Source organism: Coregonus lavaretus (genome assembly GCF_964263955.1).
Source record: "Coregonus lavaretus genome assembly, chromosome: 13".
In the NCBI taxonomy this organism is placed as follows: domain Eukaryota; kingdom Metazoa; phylum Chordata; class Actinopteri; order Salmoniformes; family Salmonidae; genus Coregonus; species Coregonus lavaretus.
In genome coordinates this window covers 51,685,605-51,705,014 of record NC_140000.1, presented here as the reverse complement: position 1 = coordinate 51,705,014, position 19,410 = coordinate 51,685,605, and the positions used below count along the sequence as shown (strand labels likewise).

The following is a 19,410-nucleotide window of genomic DNA, read 5'->3' as shown; positions in this document are numbered from 1 at the left end:
CAATTCTTTTGAATGTATGAAACTGATGGATTGGAATTGCTGTTTCAACAAGACTACTGAATGCATCTGTTAAGGCTCGGTTTAGTCTATGTGCAGTGAAGTATACGACCAGATCTTGAGTCCACATTTACAGTGTTCGAACTGTATCTTTGAGTTGAGTCTGTAGCTTCTTCCTTGTCTGAACCGTGGTGAATACTGGGAGTGCATACTTTCATATTCCCCAGAGCACTCTTCACAAAACTCTGCTTTGCTTCCTTGTAAGGCCTCTGCATAGCTGGAACTCTAGGGATTCACTGCCCCTATAGTAACAGTTTAGTCAAAGTTTCCAACCTGAACACAGTTATGGTGTCAGACTTTTCTGTGTGTATGTATGTGTGTGCGCCCGTGTTGGCCTCTTTACTGTATGTGTGTGTGTGTGTGTGTGTGTGTGTGTGTATGTGTGTGTGTATCTACAGTATGTGTCTCTGTGTGTATGTGCTTATGCATGTGTCCTCATATATGTTGTGTTTTCCAGTGGAGAATCCAGTGTGGGTCTGGAGAGGAACTTGTGCAGGAATCCAGACAAGGATAAGCACGGCCCCTGGTGTCACACTACAGACCCCTCCATCCCATGGGATTACTGCAAGCTCAAACGCTGTAAGAATACCAAAATAAAACTGTCTTCATCCAATCTCTGTCTCATCCCCTATACACCCTACATCTACCCTACGTCTACCCTACATCTACTCTACATCTACTACATCTACATCTACCCTAAATCTACCCTACATCTACCCTACATCTACCCTACATCTACCCTAAATATACCCTAAATATACCCTACATCTACCCTACATCTACCCTAAATATACCCTAAATCTACCCTACATCTACCCTACATCTATCCTACATCTACCCTACATCTACCCTAAATATACCCTAAATATACCCGAAATCTACCCTACATCTACCCTAAATCTACCCTAAATCTACCCTACATCTACCCTACATCTACCCTAAATCTACCCTACATCTACCCTAAATCTACTCTAAATCTACCCTAAATCTACCCTACATCTACTCTACATCTACCCTAAATCTACCCTAAATCTACCCTACATCTACCCTAAATCTACCCTAAATCTACCCTACATCTACCCTACATCTACCCTAAATCTACCCTACATCTACCCTACATCTACCCTACATCTACATCTACCCTACATCTACATCTACCCTACATCTACCCTAAATCTACCCTGCATCTACCCTACATCTACCCTAAATCTACCCTAAATCTACCCTACATCTACCCTACATCGACCCTACATCTACCCTATATCTACCCTAAATCTACCCTACATCTACCCTACATCTCAAGTAATCGATAACGGAAATGGTTGAGTCAGCCATAATCTTGTGGTGAGTAATCTCGTATGAGACCTGAAGACTTGTGTTAGCTCCCTGAGCTAGTGCCTAGGCTTTAGCTCAGACAGTTAACATAGTCTTGTCGCGCACAGAAGACCTGAGTTCCGACCCAGTAGGTCTCATCAGCGGCCCAATCATCAGATGATGCCTCATCTTCAATTACATTTAGTCCCCTGTAGCTCAGTTGGTAGAGCATGGTGCTTGCAACGCCAGGGTTGTGGGTTCGTTTCCCATGGGGGGCCAGTATGAAAATGTATGCACTCACTAACTGTAAGTCGCTCTGGATAAGAGAGTCTGCTAAATGACTAAAATATAAATGTATATAAAAGTACAGTGAAAAGTATTGAGTCTAGCAACACTCATAGCTCTCATAGTGTTGTTCAATCAATCTTATGGGACATCAACGACACAGCAATGAGCTTAGTTCCATGAGTAATACAGTTATCGCTTTGTTTGGGATGTTTCCGTTGACATGATTATTGCACATTTGTAATACTACAATGAATGATGTAGTTTAACGACATATCCAACATCAGCGTTTGCTGAAATTTGCTGCAAAGCTTCACTCACTCACATCACTTGTTACAGTTATGTTATGACTTAGTGCAGTGGTTTCGCTTAGCTGGCACAGAATGTGACACGCTCAAACTCCAAACAGATGTCGAATCTCATACAGACTGCTTTTATTATTTGCATACCAATTCAGTTATTCAGAGTTTAGTGATTTGTTTTTGTTGTACCCTATATCGTGGTCCTCTGTAGCTCAATTGGTAGAGCATGGCGCTTGTAACGCCAGGGTAGTGGGTTCGATCCCCGGGACCACCCATACGTAAAAATGTATGCGCACATGACTGTAAGTCGCTTTGGATAAAAGTGTCTGCTAAATGGCATATTATTATTATCATATTTGGCAGACTGTAATCAGTTCAAATTGATGGGGAGCTCTTTCAAGTGTCCTCGCGGTTATATCTTTTGAAGTTTTTGGGAGCTCGGCTGGAGGAAATGTATTTGCTGTGGGTTCAATTCAATATGGCCGCCCAACTGCAATGCAGATAGATGCAGAGATAAGTTGAGCTAGGACTAAATGGTTTTGTAGAGGGGAGTTGAGGTTGAGGTTGCATGCTTTGTATGTTAATGTTTAGTGGGTTCATGTGAAATATCATGTCTTTGTGAGGTCCGTGTGTTGAATTGTTGAATTGTTTTGTTTCAGGTGATAAGTCTCCGAACATCTCTGCCCACCCAAGAAGTGAGTGTAGTATTAATTTTGCATTCTCTTGCTTACTATTCACCTTACTATTTATTTATCTTTCTTTCTCTCTCTCACGCTCTCTCTTTCTTTCTCTCTTTCGCTCTCACTCTCTCTTTCTCTCTATCTCCCTTCCCTTTCCTCTCTCTCTGTATATCTCCCTCTATTCGTAACTTTCTCTTATAGCTGTACAGTTTATTTATTACCTGAGTTCATGCTTGGCTGGATAACTGATCACTCCCACTGCCATTCAATATAATGCAACCTGGACCAAGCATACTCTCTTCTTTAGTAATAATAGCAAGTTCAACTATTTCCCCAGAGTCTAACCCAGATAAGTTGTCTTCTCTCTTACCCCAAGGCATCTCTCTCGTGTCCAAGCCATCCTGCTTCATCCACAAGACCACCCGGATCGTTGGAGGAGCCCAGGTCCACAAGGCTAAAAATGGTAGCTGGGTTGTCAGTATCCAAAAAGGGTAAGAGCCCTCCACTGCACAGGAACACCACTACTGAATGCGTAACTGACCTGGGTTTGAACCCAGGTCTCTTGTGCTGGACAGTGTTAGACAACTGAGCTAAAAGGCATTTGCTATGGGAGCTAACATAAGTCTTAGGTTAGCCAGCTGAGCAGAAGTCTAGGCATTGAGGTCTCAGGCCAAGTGACTCATCACATAAGCATGGTACTCCTAGTTTGAGTCTTCTGTCGGTTGCAAGGCAAACAAGTGCTCCCGCTATATCATTTTATGCTAAACACTTTTCAGCAAAGTGCCATTTTGTTATTGCTCTGAAGATGAAGTCCTTAAAGTGTATTCGTTTTGGCAGCCCTATGTTTGTGCTAGAACACAGCTGTACACTCTTAGAAAAAAGGGTTCCAAAAGGGTTCTTCGGCTGTCCCCATAGTAGCACCCTTTTTGGTTCCAGGTAGAACCCTTTTTGGTTCCAGGTACATCCCCTTTTAAAGGGTTCTACCTGGAACCAAAAATATGGCACCTTTTTTTCTAAGAGTGTACTGAACTTGTATAAAAGTCTTAACATTACCATGTGTTTTATGTGGTGTCTGCATCCTTCTATTCAAAGAGAAATAGAGGAAAGACGTGAACATACAAATATCGATGGAAGTTTAAGACTTACGTAACATAGGCAGGTTAAACTTGGACTCACAGAGACAAAACGATTGGCTGCTGAGCATATTCATGCTTCCATGTTCAAACTACCCATGTGACCGGAGTCTTCAACATCAATCAATATTTTCATGTGCATGTCTTCACTCTATTGCTTTTTTATTCGCTTTTTGCTCTGGAACCCTTTTCCACCTCTCATTAGTTAGTCTCATGCTCTATGCCAGTGGTCACCAAACCTTTTTGAGCCGAGATCACTTTCTGAGTCAAAATGCAGGCTGAGATCTACCGCTCAGATGTTGTTTTAAACATGACTTAAAAAACGAAAGCCTATTCAACAGTCCAAGGAATGCCTTGGAGATCGACCAGTCCAGGGGCGAATTGGCCATCTGGCAATTCTGGCAAATGCCAGATGGGCTGCATCATTTATTGGTCAAAATGGACACACACTAAAATATTTTGTTTATATAAAAATAAAAACTGAAAAAGGTGACTTGGCCATCGGCCCATGGGCATGTTAAGATTTTTTTTATCAAAATGGGCCGGCCCGGTTTTCTGATAGGCTGAGCTGAGGTCACGAAAACTCACATTTAAAGTCAAACGCGGCATCAGCAAAGAGACCAGGGTTTCCCAAACTCGGTCCCGGGGAGCCCCCCCTGGGTGCACGTTTTGTTTTTTGCCCTAGCACTACACAACTGATTCAAATAACCAACTCATAAAGCTGTGATTATTTGAACCAGCTGTGCAAAAACCAAAACGTGCCCTAGGATCAAGTTTGGGAAACTATGAGGTAGACAGCCAAGATCACGGATCGTAAAAAACGAAAATGGTGCCTATAAACGTAGCAAGAACACATTCTACATTGTCACCTCACTCATTTGGTCAAACAGTAAAGTGCATTACATTATTCTCATGATTCCTGTAATGAAAGTGTCTGCCCTGTGCCTGTTTTGCTGTGATGAGCGAGCCACTCTCCTCTCCCCAATATGCTCGAGAGAAAAATTTGTTCTGATCATATAACATTTAAAAATGCAATTACAGGAAAAACACAGCTTTAGAAGCTCTGTCCCTTTGTCCCTGTCGAAGAGAGGAGGGTCTCAGCTTTCTGGAGTTATCATTTTTATTTCTCAACTCTCTATTCAGCTTAATAGCAACGATTCTACAACCAAGATATGATATGGCTTTAAGATATGGAGTGGCATGCGTGAAATGCACACTGGCCATTCTGAGGGCATGGGCCTATAGCTCTCATAGGTAGACAATTGCAAAGTTTTATTAGGACATTACCTTTACTGTTGGATGAATACATAGCTACGAGCAGTGGGTATTATATTTAGAGTTAGCAATCTAGTTAATGTCCTTTGAGTTTCCACTTCCTCAGGTGTTGAACCCCAACTTAATTAGCATATGATATTAGTTAGGGTACATAAATACACTCTTAGAAAAAAAGCGTTCCAAAAGGGTTCTTCAGCTGTCCCCATAGGAGCATCCTTTTTGGTTCCAGGTAAAACCCGTTTTTAGTTCCAGGTAGAACCCTTTTGGGTTCCATGTAGCACCCTCTGTGGAAAGGGTTCTACATGGAACCCAAAAAGGTTCTACCTGTTACCAAAAGGGGTTTACCTGGAACCAAAAAGGGTTCTTCAAAGGGTTCTCCTATGGGGACAGCCGAAGAACCCTTTTAGGTTCTAGAAAGCACCTTTTTTTCTAAGAGTGTATGTATGTAATTCATCTCTATTGAAACAATTTAATCAGGAAACTCTGGAGTCCTATTTCGACAGTAAAATATAGCAACTATAGTCTAATTGTCAACCCAAAATTCATGTCAGTCACTGGATTAGGTTATACATCAAAATATCATGAGTCATGCATTTCTGCTTGGGACATGTTAAATGAAACAACTTAATTTTTGAAAACCGCAGTAGTCTATTTATTACACTTGTTAATAACATTTTACATTTGACATTTTAGTCATTTAGCAGACGCTCTTATCCAGAGCGACTTACAGTTAGTGGGTGCATACATTTTCATACTGGCCCCCCATGGGAAACGAACCCACAACCCTGGCGTTGCAAGCGCCATGCTCTACCAACTGAGCTACACGGGGCCAAGCATGATACTGCAACTCTCAGCTCCTGCTCAATGTTTAGCTGGGACCTGTACTTGGTCTTCAGTGCAGCAACAGCAGAGAAGCCAATCTCACAAAGATAAGATGTTGCAAAAGGAAGAAGAATGCCCATGGCCCTCTGCCCTAAGAGTGGATACTGCCTCTCTACACTCAGCCAGAATTCACTCAGTGTCTGTGATGTGAACCTCAGTCTCAATGTGGAGTCAGACGTCATATCAATGAACTGGTCCTCCTCTGCAGAGCTGAAACCATTTGGAGCTGGTGCATTGAAAGGATCTCTCACCCAGTCATATTGGGAACTGTTTTCAGGGAAGTACTTTTAAAGAATCCCATCAGTGATGAAATATGCTCCTTAATATATGGAATCACTGAGGTGGCATCATAGTCAGTAGTGTCAACAAATTCATGCAGGTTCTCGAATGAATCAGTATTTCCTTCATCAAGTCGCCTGTCCCACATTGCAAGCGTTCGAGTGAAAGAGCTGATCTTGTCTGTGACCTGAGGTGTTTATCTTTCCCTTGAAGCTGTAGATTTAGTTCATTTAGCTTTCCAAATATGTCACTCGGGTAGGCCAGTTTTGCCAGGAAGTTCTCATCACTAAATTTTTCTGCGAGGTCATACTTGTGCTCCTGCTCCGAAAAATTCTTATCTGCTCTCTGAGCTCAAAAACTCGGAACAAGACTTTTCCTCGTGACAGCCACCTTGCTTCACTGTGAAACACCACAGCTTCATGTTCAGCTCCCATCTCCTCACAGATAGCAGAGAAGACTCTTGTTTTTAGTGGTCTGGTGATTGGGGTGTATCAGCGTGATTGGGGTGTAATGTCTTTAAGTGACGCCTTAATTTAATTGGCTTCATGCTGTCCGCTGCCAACATTTTTAGACACAGTAAACATACCGGTCTTTCCTCGTCTCCCACCGTAGTCGCAGTGAAGCCAAGCGCCCCAAAAGCGCCCCAAAATTTGAGAAGGACTGGCTTAAGCTAACTTGGCTAGCTCTTCCTAAAGCTACTAATATTGTCCCATTTAAAGAGGCTACAGTGACTTCTCAAATAATCAAAATGTTAACAGTAAGTCTACTACTCTATCTAGCAATGTCATATAATATTAGGACAGAAGTGTGAAGTGTTCACTAGCCATTTTGTGGTCTGAATGACACCCTAATCCAGGCTTGTTACTAGCAAAAAGCTACAGATGCTAACGTCAGTCCTAGCTTATTGATGTTAAATTGAATTGCTAACGCTAGCTACTGCAACTAGCCTACTTGTTTGATCTTCTCCACAAGCTTCTCTCTCCACAAATATGTTTCTTCTGTCGCAGTCATTCTGTTAACAATTCCCTTATCTTATTAGGTATAACTTCACTATTTTATTGTCAAGCATTTGTAAGACTGTTCATCCCCGCCAAGTAAATTAGTTAGCCAACTGAATAAAGCACTATAAATGACTTCATAAAATGATTACTGATCAAATCATGGGCTGACACAAGGGGAAAATGTTAGTTTGGTGCTCTTTAGTAATTAACACTTATGGTAGGTTTTGATTCAGGGGAACACATACAGTGGGGAAAAAAAGTATTTAGTCAGCCACCAATTGTGCAAGTTCTCCCACTTAAAAAGATGAGAGAGGCCTGTAATTTTCATCATAGGTACACGTCAACTATGACAGACAAATTGAGAGAAAAAAAATCCAGAAAATCACATTGTAGGATTTTTAATGAATTTATTTGCAAATTATGGTGGAAAATAAGTATTTGGTCACCTACAAACAAGCAAGATTTCTGGCTCTCACAGACCTGTAACTTCTTCTTTAAGAGGCTCCTCTGTCCTCCACTCGTTACCTGTATTAATGGCACCTGTTTGAACTTGTTATCAGTATAAAAGACACCTGTCCACAACCTCAAACAGTCACACTCCAAACTCCACTATGGCCAAGACCAAAGAGCTGTCAAAGGACACCAGAAACAAAATTGTAGACCTGCACCAGGCTGGGAAGACTGAATCTGCAATAGGTAAGCAGCTTGGTTTGAAGAAATCAACTGTGGGAGCAATTGTTAGGAAATGGAAGACATACAAGACCACTGATAATCTCCCTCGATCTGGGGCTCCACGCAAGATCTCACCCCGTGGGGTCAAAATGATCACAAGAACGGTGAGCAAAAATCCCAGAACCACACGGGGGGACCTAGTGAATGACCTGCAGAGAGCTGGGACCAAAGTAACAAAGCCTACCATCAGTAACACACTACGCCGCCAGGGACTCAAATCCTGCAGTGCCAGACGTGTCCCTCTGCTTAAGCCAGTACACGTCCAGGCCCGTCTGAAGTTTGCTAGAGTGCATTTGGATGATCTAGAAGAGGATTGGGAGAATGTCATATGGTCAGATGAAACCAAAATAGAACTTTTTGGTAAAAACTCAACTCGTCGTGTTTGGAGGACAAAGAATGCTGAGTTGCATCCAAAGAACACCATACCTACTGTGAAGCATGGGGGTGGAAACATCATGCTTTGGGGCAGGTATTTCTGCAAAGGGACCAGGACGACTGATCCGTGTAAAGGAAAAAATGAATGGGGCCATGTATGGTGAGATTTTGAGTGAAAACCTCCTTCCATCAGCAAGGGCATTGAAGATGAAACGTGGCTGGGTCTTTCAGCATGAAAATGATCACAAACACACCGCCCGGCAACGAAGGAGTGGCTTCGTAAGAAGCATTTCAAGGTCCTGGAGTGGCCTAGCCAGTCTCCAGATCTTAACCCCATAGAAAATCTTTGGAGGGAGTTGAAAGTCTGTGTTGCCCAGCGACAGCCCCAAAACATCACTGCTCTAGAGGAGATCTGCATGGAGGAATGGGCCAAAATACCAGCAACAGTGTGTGAAAACCTTGTGAAGACTTACAGAAAACGTTTGACCTGTGTCATTGCCAACAAAGGGTATATAACAAATTATTGAGAAACTTTTGTTATTGACCAAATACTTATTTTCCACCATAATTTGCAAATAAAATCATTAAAAATCCTACAATGTGATTTTCTAGATTTTTTTTTCTCATTTTGTCTGTCATAGTTGACGTGTACCTATGATGAAAATTACAGGCCTCTCTCATCTTTTTAAGTGGGAGAACTTGCACAATTGGTGGCTGACTAAATACTTTTTTTCCCCACTGTATGACAGGCACTAATTTCCAAAATAGCCTATGTCGTTAGCTTTTCTTTTATAACGTATGAGGCTTAAGCAGACAGGCAGACAGACAGACAGAGAACAAGAAGAAGCACACAGTGACAGCAGAGAAGATGCTGAGACAGATAGACAGCACAACAGGGAGGGTAACCAAATGGTTGGAGCAGAGGCACAGTTATAGTGGTGTGTTGTATCTCCAGACAGAGGAACAGTTATAGTGGTGTGTTGTATCTCCAGACAGAGGAACAGTTATAGTGATGAGCTGTATCTCCAGACAGAGGAACAGTTATAGTGGTGAGCTGTATCTCCAGACAGAGGAACAGTTATAGTGGTGAGCTGTATCTCCAGACAGAGGAACAGTTATAGTGGTGTGTTGTATCTCCAGACAGAGGAACAGTTATAGTGGTGTGTTGTATCTCCAGACAGAGGAACAGTTATAGTGATGAGCTGTATCTCCAGACAGAGGAACAGTTATAGTGGTGTGTTGTATCTCCAGACAGAGGAACAGTTATAGTGATGAGCTGTATCTCCAGACAGAGGAACAGTTATAGTGGTGTGTTGTATCTCCAGACAGAGGAACAGTTATAGTGGTGTGTTGTATCTCCAGACAGAGGAACAGTTATAGTGATGAGCTGTATCTCCAGACAGAGGAACAGTTATAGTGGTGTGTTGTATCTCCAGACAGAGGAACAGTTATAGTGGTGAGCTGTATCTCCAGACAGAGGAACAGTTATAGTGGTGTGTTGTATCTCCAGACAGAGGAACAGTTATAGTGGTGAGCTGTATCTCCAGACAGAGGAACAGTTATAGTGGTGTGTTGTATCTCCAGTGGTGTTTTTACATATGTGTCAGCACTACTGCCTGTGTCTAAGTAGGGTGTGTAGGGTCAGGGTGTAGGGTGTATGTGTGGGGATGTGGTGTGTGTGCAAGGCTGGGCTGAGTTGGTGGTGTGCGCAGTGATGTGGGCTGGTGTGGATAAAATGCCAGAGCTGAATTCTTGTCCCAGTCCGGCCCTGGACCAGTCGATCGCAATCGACCGTTTGGTGATCTCTGCTCTGTGTGTATGCCAACTTTTCTATTATTGAAGCAGGATAACGATCGATCTACTCCTTACAAGTTTCGTCCCGAATGGCACCCATTCTTTGGGCCCTGGTCAAAAGCAGTGCACTAAATTCGGAATATGGTGTCATTTGAGACACATCCACACTCATTATGAAACAATGTCCAGACGTTGAGGTAGACCGTAAGGTTTGACTGTATGACTTGACATGGATGGAAGAAGGCAACAGGTATCCTAGTGGTTAGAATGTTGGGCTGGTAACCGAAAGGTTGCTGGTTCAAATACCTGAGCTGTCAATGTGAAAAGTATGTTGATGTGTCATTGAGCAAGGCACCTAACCCACATTTTCTCTAGGGTGCTTTACTACTATGGCTGACCCTGTAAAACAAAATATTTCACTGCACCTGTGTGACAATAAAACACCTTTATTTTTTATTAAGAGTAGGCTACAGTACAAACAGCATCCATAGAGTATAGGACTAAGCTCATCATGGTGTCCTGTGTTTCCTACCCAGGAACACTCACTGGTGCGGTGGCTCGCTGATCCGAGAGGAATGGGTGCTGACGGATCAACAGTGCTTCTCCTCCTGGTAATCTCTCCATCCATCTTTATCTCACATTATTTTTTCCCTCGTTCAAAGCAGAGGTGAGAGACAGTAGGAGGCATAGGGAGAAGAAGAGGTGTAAAGAGGAGAGCAAGGGTTGAATGGAAACAGAGTTCAAACAAAGACCCGGTCAGCCTCCCGAGTGGCGCAGCGGTCTAAGTCACTGCATCGCAGTGTTGCGGCTTCACTACAGCCTGGGGTTCAATCCCAGGCTGTGTCATTACAGGCCGTGACTGGAGTCCCATAGGGCGGTGCACAATTGGCCCAACGTCGTCCGGGTTAGGGGAGGGTTTGGCCGGGGGGGCTTTACTTGGCTCATCGCACTCTAGCGACTCCTTGTGGCGGGCCGGGCACCTACAGGCTGACTTCGGTCGTCAGTTGAACGGTGTTTCCTCCGACACATTGGTGCAGCTGGCTTCTGGGTTAAGCGAGCGGGTGTTAAGAAGAGCGGTTTGGCGGGTCATGTTTCGGAGGACGCATGACTCGACCTTCGCCTCTCCCGAGCCCGTTGGGGAGTTGCAGAGATGAGACAAGATCATAATATCATGAAATTGGGGAGAAAAAAAAGTCCTGGGGAGTCTATATAATACGCTCTCTCTGCTTCTCTATCAATTTCTTATTCTTCCTCTTCCTCCTACTCTGTCTCCGTCTTTTCCTCTCCCTACTACTCTCTCCATCCCTCTTTTCGGTCTCTATCTCCCTCTATCTGACTATCTCTATATCTCCCTCAATCTGACTATCTCTCTATCTCTCTCTATCTGTCTATCTCTCTATCTCCCTCTATCTGACTATCTCTCTATCTCTCTATCTCCCTCTATCTGAATATCTCCCTCTATCTGTCTATCTCTCTATCTCCATCTTTCTCCCTCTATCTGACTATCTCTCTATCTCCCTCTATCTGTCTATCTCTCTATCTCCCTCTTTCTCCCTCTATCTCCCTCTATCTGACTATCTCTCTATATCTCTATCTCTCCAACTCCCTCTATCTGTCTATTTCTCTATCTCCCTCTTTCTCCATCTTTCTTCCTTTATCTGACTATCTCTCTATCTCCCTCTTTCTCCCTCTATCTGACTATAGCTCTATCTCTCTATATCTCTATCTCTCTATCTCTCTCTATCTGACTATCTCTCTATATCTCTATCTCCCTCTATCTGACTATCTCTCTATCTCCCTTTCTCTTTCTCCCTCTATCTGACTATCTCCCAACCAACCAACCACCCTCCCTCCCTCCCTCCCTCCCTCCCTCCCTCCCTCCCTCCCTCCCTCCCTCCTCTCCCTCCATCTCCCTCCTTCTCTCTCTCCCCCTTCCTCTCCCTCTCTCCCGCTTCCCATCTTCTCTTTCCCCCATTCTCATTCTAAGTGAAGATGCAGCCTGCCCATATCCTGTTTATGATAGGGCTAGTGACAGCCCCTCTGCCCCAGCAGAGCTGAGATATGGCCCAGGATGTTCCAGCCTCTACAGATCTGTTTAGCTTCTGGGCCCGTACCATGTCACTGTGTCCAGATCTGCAATAGCAGTTTGAATGAAAAGCTCCTTGACCCATGTAGTGTGTTAATGTATGTATGGGCTTTAGATTATGGTTTTGCTTTTGACCCAGTTTTTCAATAGATTTTTGTTCGTTTTTGGCGCTATCTCAATCATAGTACACCAGAAATATGAGGTTGGGCCAGGAGTTTTTTTTGTCAGTCAGTCAGGAAAATGTTGAGCCCTAGTAATAGGCTATAACAAATAATTGCCAAGAAATAATAATAATAAAATAACATGTCATTTGTAGAGTGCTTTTCAAGGACCCAAAGCCACTTTACAAAGTAACAGTGTCTGTGGTAAATAATATTATGGTCAGGAAAACTCCTGTACCTTGTGATGACACACTGTAATAAGAGGGTCATTTAGAAGAAGCTTTTATCAGTGAACTTACAATTACTTCATAGTTGTTTGAGAGACATTTTGGCAACAAATCAAGCCAGGCCTCATCCACAGATAATAAAAAATGCTTAAGCGCAGAAGTTCAACTTTAAGATGAGTCTGTCAATCAGATAAGACCTGGACTGTTTCCTCCCCATCTAGACTGTGTAAAACTCTTAATGCATTCTTATCGTTCATGCTTGGTATTCTAGTAGTGAGTGGTTTAGCTGTACTCCTCATGCCGACATTACAGAACCTTGCTTCCATCAAGACTGTGGTCATTGGCATCAGCATTAGTCCAGTAGCTTGTTGCTGACTATGCGATGTGCTGTATGTGGGTCATTTAACACAGTAAGTTGAGGAGCCAGATTTAGTGAGTGTGTAAAGTATATGCTGAGGTTTTCTGTAGTCTATTGTCGGTTTAGTGATGCTGGTAGCTGTGGTCAAGTATGTGGCCAATGATAAGTGTTATGTTAAGTGTTGTTCATACAGAGAATATAATAGAATACTGCAATACTGTATTTTACTGTATTGTATTATATTATTATTATGTGTGGTCAACCCTATATGTAATGTTTCTGACAGTAGTCTCTGTGGTCCTCAGTGTTCCAGACCTGAGTGAGTACAGTGTACAGGTGGGCCTCCTTCACCTCGACTCATCCTCAGACCACCCCAGGCTCCGCATCGCACACGTGGTCTGTGGCCCAGAGGGATCCAACCTGGCCCTGCTTAAACTGGCCAAGTAAGAACAACATTTATTCATTCAGTGAGTCAGTCAGTCAGCCATTTTACTTACCTGGTAAAATAAGGGTAAAATAAATACAAAAGTGTCATTAATTCATCAATTCATCCATTCATTCATTCGTTCATTCATTCTCAATCATGCATTGTAGGCACAGCAACCATTTATTTATTCATTCATTCACGTGTGTGTATCCTCACTGTGTTTATGTGTCCACCCCTAGGCCTGCCCCTCTGTCTGAGCATGCCTTCACCATCCAGCTCCCAGTAGCAGGCTGTGGGATCACAGACGGAACCAACTGTCTCATGTATGGCTGGGGAGAGACCAAAGGTACTGCCCTACATGACTATCCCTATGTTATGTCTTATCCCTGTGTGGTGTCTTATGTATTATATATATATATACACTCAGTGGCCAGTTTATAAGGTACACCGCCCCGTCCACGAAAAATGGTTTGCTCCTGCAGACAGTGAGTCACGTGGCTTTGGCTTGCTATATAAAGTAGGCAGACAGGCATCGAGGCATTCAGTTACTGTTCGATTGAACATTAGAATGGGCAAAATGAGTGACCTAAGCAACTTTGAACATGGTATGATTGTCGGTGCCAGGTGCGCCAATTTCAGTGTCTCAGAAACGGCCGGCCTCCTGGGCTTTTCACACATGACAGTGTCTAGGGTTTAGCGAGAATGATGCGACAAACAAAATAATCCAGTCAGCGGCAGTCCTGTGGGCGAAAACAGCTTGTTGATGAGAGATCGAATGAGAATGGCAAGAATCATGCAAGCTAACAGGCGGGCCACAAACAGACAAATAACAGTGCAGTAGAACAGTGGTGTGCAGAACGGCATCTCGGAATGCACAACTTGTCGGTCCTTTTCACGGATGGGCTTATTGCAGCAGACAACTCCATTCCTATCAGCTAAAAACAAGAAGAAGCGTCTCCAGTGGGCACACGATCACCAAAACTGGACAATTGAGTAGTGGAAAAACATTGCCTGGTCCGACGAATCCAGGTTCCTGTTGCATCATGCTGATGGCAGAGTCAGGTTTTGGCATAAGCAGCATGAGTCCATGGCCCCATCCTGCCTGGTGTCAACGATACAGGCTGGTGGGGGTAGTGTAATGGTGTGGAGAACGTATTCCTGGCACACGTTAGGTCCCTTGATACCAATTGAGCAACGGGGGGGGGGTATTGGATCAAGAGATCCATGATATTGTAGGAAAAGAGACCTTAGGATATCATGTCTTGAATGTGTGAATAAAGTCCCCCACAATGACACCATATAGACAAACATGTTGTCTAGGGCTATAGGTTTGGAATATGGTGAAATGGTGTTTGAACAGTAGACTGACTGTTTCCTGCTTTATTTCCGGCTACTTCCTGTCCAGGGACAGGATATGAGGGGGCACTGAAAGCTGTGAGTCTGCCCATGGTCAGTAACAACAGGTGTTCTGAGCTCCACGACAAAAACATGCCCGTCTCTGACAGCAAAGTGTGTGCCGGGGGCATTAAAGACCAGGGAGTGTGTGAGGTGAGCTTCATATACATTACTCTACATCATCTGAAACATGCGTTGACTCGACATCGCATGACTCAATTATTACTTCAAGCTATTCGTAAATCTATCATAATGCCTTTTGATTGGCTGCATAAGCACCACGCTAACCTGCTCTTGGTTCGTCCCTCACAGAGAGACTACGGTGGCCCTTTGGTGTGCCAGGAGCGGGAGAGCAAAGTAATTGTGGGCGTGAGCATCCACGGCCGAGGCTGTGCCCTGGCCCGGCGGCCCGCCATCTTCGTCAATGTGGCCTACTACTCGGGGTGGATCCACAAAGTCTTCATACACTACTCCAGGTTGGAGGAAAAACTACTGGAAGAAGCACCGACCAAACCACTCCATTCAGGACTGCACCACAAGCCTGCAAGAGGAGGGGTGGAGCATTCAGGACTGTACCACTAGCCAGCAAGAGGAGCGGTGGAGCATTCAGGACTGTACTACAGCACTGTAAGAGGAGGGGTGGAATATTTAGGACTGTACCACAAGCCAGGAGGATGGGGAATGATCTCTCCAACAGAGGATGCCTAACTAACAAGACCGTTGGGAGATGTAAGAATGTGGAAACTGACTTTATGGGAAGCAGCCATTTTGGGGCTTCGTGGCTGGACGTTGCCTCAGTTTTTGGAGGGAAAAAACACTATGAATGAAGGAGAGATATTTTGGGACGTTCAGAGGCTGGGAATACAAGGACATGTTCAGAGAGGCTGAAAAGGATATGAAGGATTCTTATAATATGCAAATGATTTAATGGAGGACCAGGTTGTTATGCCTTGATCACACCGATAGCGTCATTGCGCAAAATAGTATGCAGCATCATCTGGATTGTGTGCAACAAAAGGTCAACATTCACCTTCTGCTACCATTTCTACGCTTACAGTTTGACACATACGTTCGATAAATCCAACATATGCACCACACAGAATGCACTGCAACTGCCTCTGCAACGCAATGCTGCAAGGCAAACACAGCGTTCCATTGGAAATTAATGTACTTCTGGTGTACCAAAACGCATTGACGCTGTCGGTGTGATTGAGACGTTAGCTTTAATAACATTTCTAAACAATAGTTTCTGGCACATGTACAGTTCATTTTTGTGAGTGAAATATATGGATACTCTTAAGCCATAAAGAGGGATGAATTGATTCGTTCTCTCACTGCACCCACAAGACAATAGGAATGGTATGGATGACTCAGTATTGTCTCCTGGAAAATACTTGAATTTGGTCAGAACCAAAACCAGAGCCATGCGAGGAGGGATCCAGACAGGACTTGGTACGATCCGTGGCTACTGGGTCACGTTGAGGGCAAATGATGGAATGGCTAAAAGTTCAGTCATTTAGAAGTTACCACTTGGTGAATGGTGAGAGAGGTTGTTTCTAGACACCATTCACCAAGTGGTTGTTTTTGGAAAGACTGTTCAGTAACTGTTGCCTAACTAATGCTAATGCTAACAGTTACTTAGCCAAACGTTAGCAGTTAGCCTACATGGCTAACATGTCTCCAGTTTTGGAGGGAACTCTACACTAGCCCCTGGTGGGCTGCATGTGTGTTATGTGGTCAGAGTTCAGAACATTTAGAAGTTTCTTATTGAGTGTATTTCTGGCACTCTGTGTTATTTAATAGGTCTTATAGATCTGGGCCTTTCCTTGGCTCGCTCACACCAGACGTCAGTGGAGTTGCTTCCTCTCTACTCTCTGTGTTTTATATTTAAACGGATTAGAACGTAGTGTGCAGTCTATTTATTTATTTGTATACATCTGGCCCTTGTGAGAAGGCGCCAGCCATTGACGTCGACAAAGCGACACGTCTCGCTAATAGAGGAAGTAAAGGTTATAGCGGCTTTTTATTTGATACATGTTCTAAACTCAGTGTGTCAATCATTATTATTGGAGGTACACTGAATGGCAATACGGATTACATGAAAAGTATGGCTTGTGTTCCAAAACATACCACTTTGTCAGTCATTTTTCTTTGAACAATACTGACATGCAGTAAGTGTAATGACATTGGAGAATGTAATAATAGTTTTCTTTCAGTGCTGAAAATCAGTCATGAAATCCTTTTTATAATCACAGAAAGCAGATGTGTACGTATGACAACTAATGATCACTTCAAACTAAACATTTATATTCTTCCTGGGCCCCTAAGAAGACTTATAATTTCATCCAATTTCTACATCCTAAAATATTCAGTGTGTAGTTTAACCTATGTCACAGTATTTGGCCTGTTCAGTGCCTTTTTTTTAGGTGGACAGGAATCAATAGTGAACTATAGAATTGGCGCAGAGAGCTGTGAGTGTATTTTACTGTTATGTAAATAGGATGTAAAGTAGTGTGTGTAAAATACTATTTTCCACTTCCAATGTCTTATTTACGTAGTTTTTTACTCATATATGGTCACTCTGTTTATAAACTTGTATACTGTAAACTCTATAACAGCTGCTATTTTTAAAGGGTCGGGTTGGGTCTTCATATTATAAACTATATGATTTTATTATATTCACATTTTAATAATACATTTACAGTGTAAATTAGAGCTTGTTTCACTCTTTTCATACTGTGTGTGTGTGTGTGTGTGTGTGTGTGTGTGTGTGTGTGTGTGTGTGTGTGTGTGTGTGTGTGTGTGCGTGTGCGTGTGCGTGTGCGTGTGCGTGTGTGTGTGTGTGTGTGCGTGTGTGTGTGTGTGTGTGTGTGCATGCGTGCGCGTGCGCGCGTGTGTGCGTGTGCGTGTGCGTGTGTGTGTGTGCGTGCGTGCCAAGCACTCTCTCCTAAAGTAAACCTTCAGACAAAGATTCTTGCAGTAATACAGTTTTCTGCAACGCATACGCTCTCAACACAATTCAAGATACTCGGTACAGTAGCTTTAGTAATTCATGTTATTCAAATGGGATTTTCAACACATTGTCAGACTAAATGAACCCAGTTAAGTTTACTCTGGGTCAAGTTCTTACACTGGGTATTATTTTCCCACTTCCCATGTCAATCATATCAATAAGACCTCAGTCTATTGGTTTTGGATGGCCACTGTCCACCATGGCCAGGTTCCTGACCAGAGGATGAGCAGAAACGTTTGGTTAACGCTTACATAATGTTTGGGCAACGCTAGAGATGTTCAGTTGACGCTTACACTGCGTTCGGGCAACACTAGACATTGTGGCATGCTTTCTCCGTCATGTGGAGTTCTCATTTGCTACATGACTCCTCGGTGCTGAGGAGAAATGGCCGACCTGTCAGCGCTGACCTCAGCCTCATTCGCGGTGGCTTGTCACGAACCAGCCCCAATGCTTTGTGCCTCATCGCAGTGGGAACAGGATGTGAAATAACCCACTTCCCCGCTTTTGCCGGACTAACAGCCCAACAGTCATTAGGTCATGTTTGGTGCTTCTTGAATTGAAGTCGATTTAAAATATTTGTCTGTTGGGGAAATTCACAGTGGTGTAAAGTACTTAAGTAAAAATACTTTAAAGAACTACTTCAGTAGTTTTTTGCGGTATCTGTACTTTACTTTACTATTTATATTTTTGGCAACTTTTTATTTTATGTCACTACATTTCTAAAGAAAATAATGTACTTTTTACTCCATACATTTTCCCTGACACCCAAAAGTACTCGTTACATTTTGCATGCTTAGCAGGACAGGTAAATTGTAAAATTCACACACTTATCAAGAGAACATCCCTGGTCATTCTGCCTCTGATCTGGCGGACTCACTAAACACACATGCTTTGTTCGTAAATTATGTCTGAGTATTGGAGTGTGCCCCTGGCTATCCGTAAAAAATATATAACACAAGAAAATGGTGCCATCTGGTTTGCTTAATATAAGGAATTTTAAATAATTTATACTTTTACTTTAACTTTTGATATTTAAGTATATTTTAGCAATTACATTTACTTTTGATACTTAAGCATATTTAAAACTAAATACTTTTAGACTTTTACTCAAGTGGTATTTTACTGGGTGACTTTCACTTTTACTTGAGTCATTTTCTATTAAGGTATATTTACTTTTACTCAAGTATGTCAATTGGGTACTTTTTCCACCACTGGAAAAAACCCAATGGAAAAATCTTAGTGGGAAAGCATTCGAAAAAGGAATTTGTGAACCTTGTGCTGAACTATTCCGAAAAGCAAGAGCAACATTGTAAAGACAATGTCATCCTCTTCTAATAACCTTAATCAAACAATCAAACATGATGATTTATAGCATTTAAATGCTTGTTGCAGTGACCTCAGAAATATATAAGTAGTGCTATGGAGGTTATGCTCAGACCCTGTGTTGTGTTTGTGTGTTGATCCTGCTCAGTTACCGTGCTGAAGTATGCGTGCTCCCTTCCAAAGCCAACAAGAGAAGGCCATCTTAAAAACTGAACCTGGATCGCTCTCTGAGCGAATGGCTCTATCTCAACTTGTCTTTCTGCCGTTCTTCAGGCCTTTCCTCGCCTACTCAACCGCAATTATATTTCAGA

General features: G+C 43.0%; 1 protein-coding gene across 1 annotated transcript in view; it reads left to right on the top strand.

Annotated features, from left to right (window-relative positions):
• The window catches only part of LOC311140106 (plasminogen-like), a 24,536-nt gene extending 7,060 nt beyond the window's left edge, over positions 1–17,476 (top strand). Inside the window, exons 5-12 of the mRNA XM_084175043.1 lie at positions 479–636; positions 2,618–2,653; positions 3,015–3,129; positions 10,646–10,720; positions 13,247–13,384; positions 13,608–13,714; positions 14,774–14,916; positions 15,076–17,476. Of these exons, the coding sequence (XP_084031169.1) occupies positions 479–636; positions 2,618–2,653; positions 3,015–3,129; positions 10,646–10,720; positions 13,247–13,384; positions 13,608–13,714; positions 14,774–14,916; positions 15,076–15,345 (1,042 nt within the window). The 3' untranslated portion in view covers positions 15,346–17,476. The remainder of the gene's footprint in view (positions 1–478; positions 637–2,617; positions 2,654–3,014; positions 3,130–10,645; positions 10,721–13,246; positions 13,385–13,607; positions 13,715–14,773; positions 14,917–15,075) is intronic.
• Positions 17,477–19,410: the final 1,934 nt, after the last annotated feature.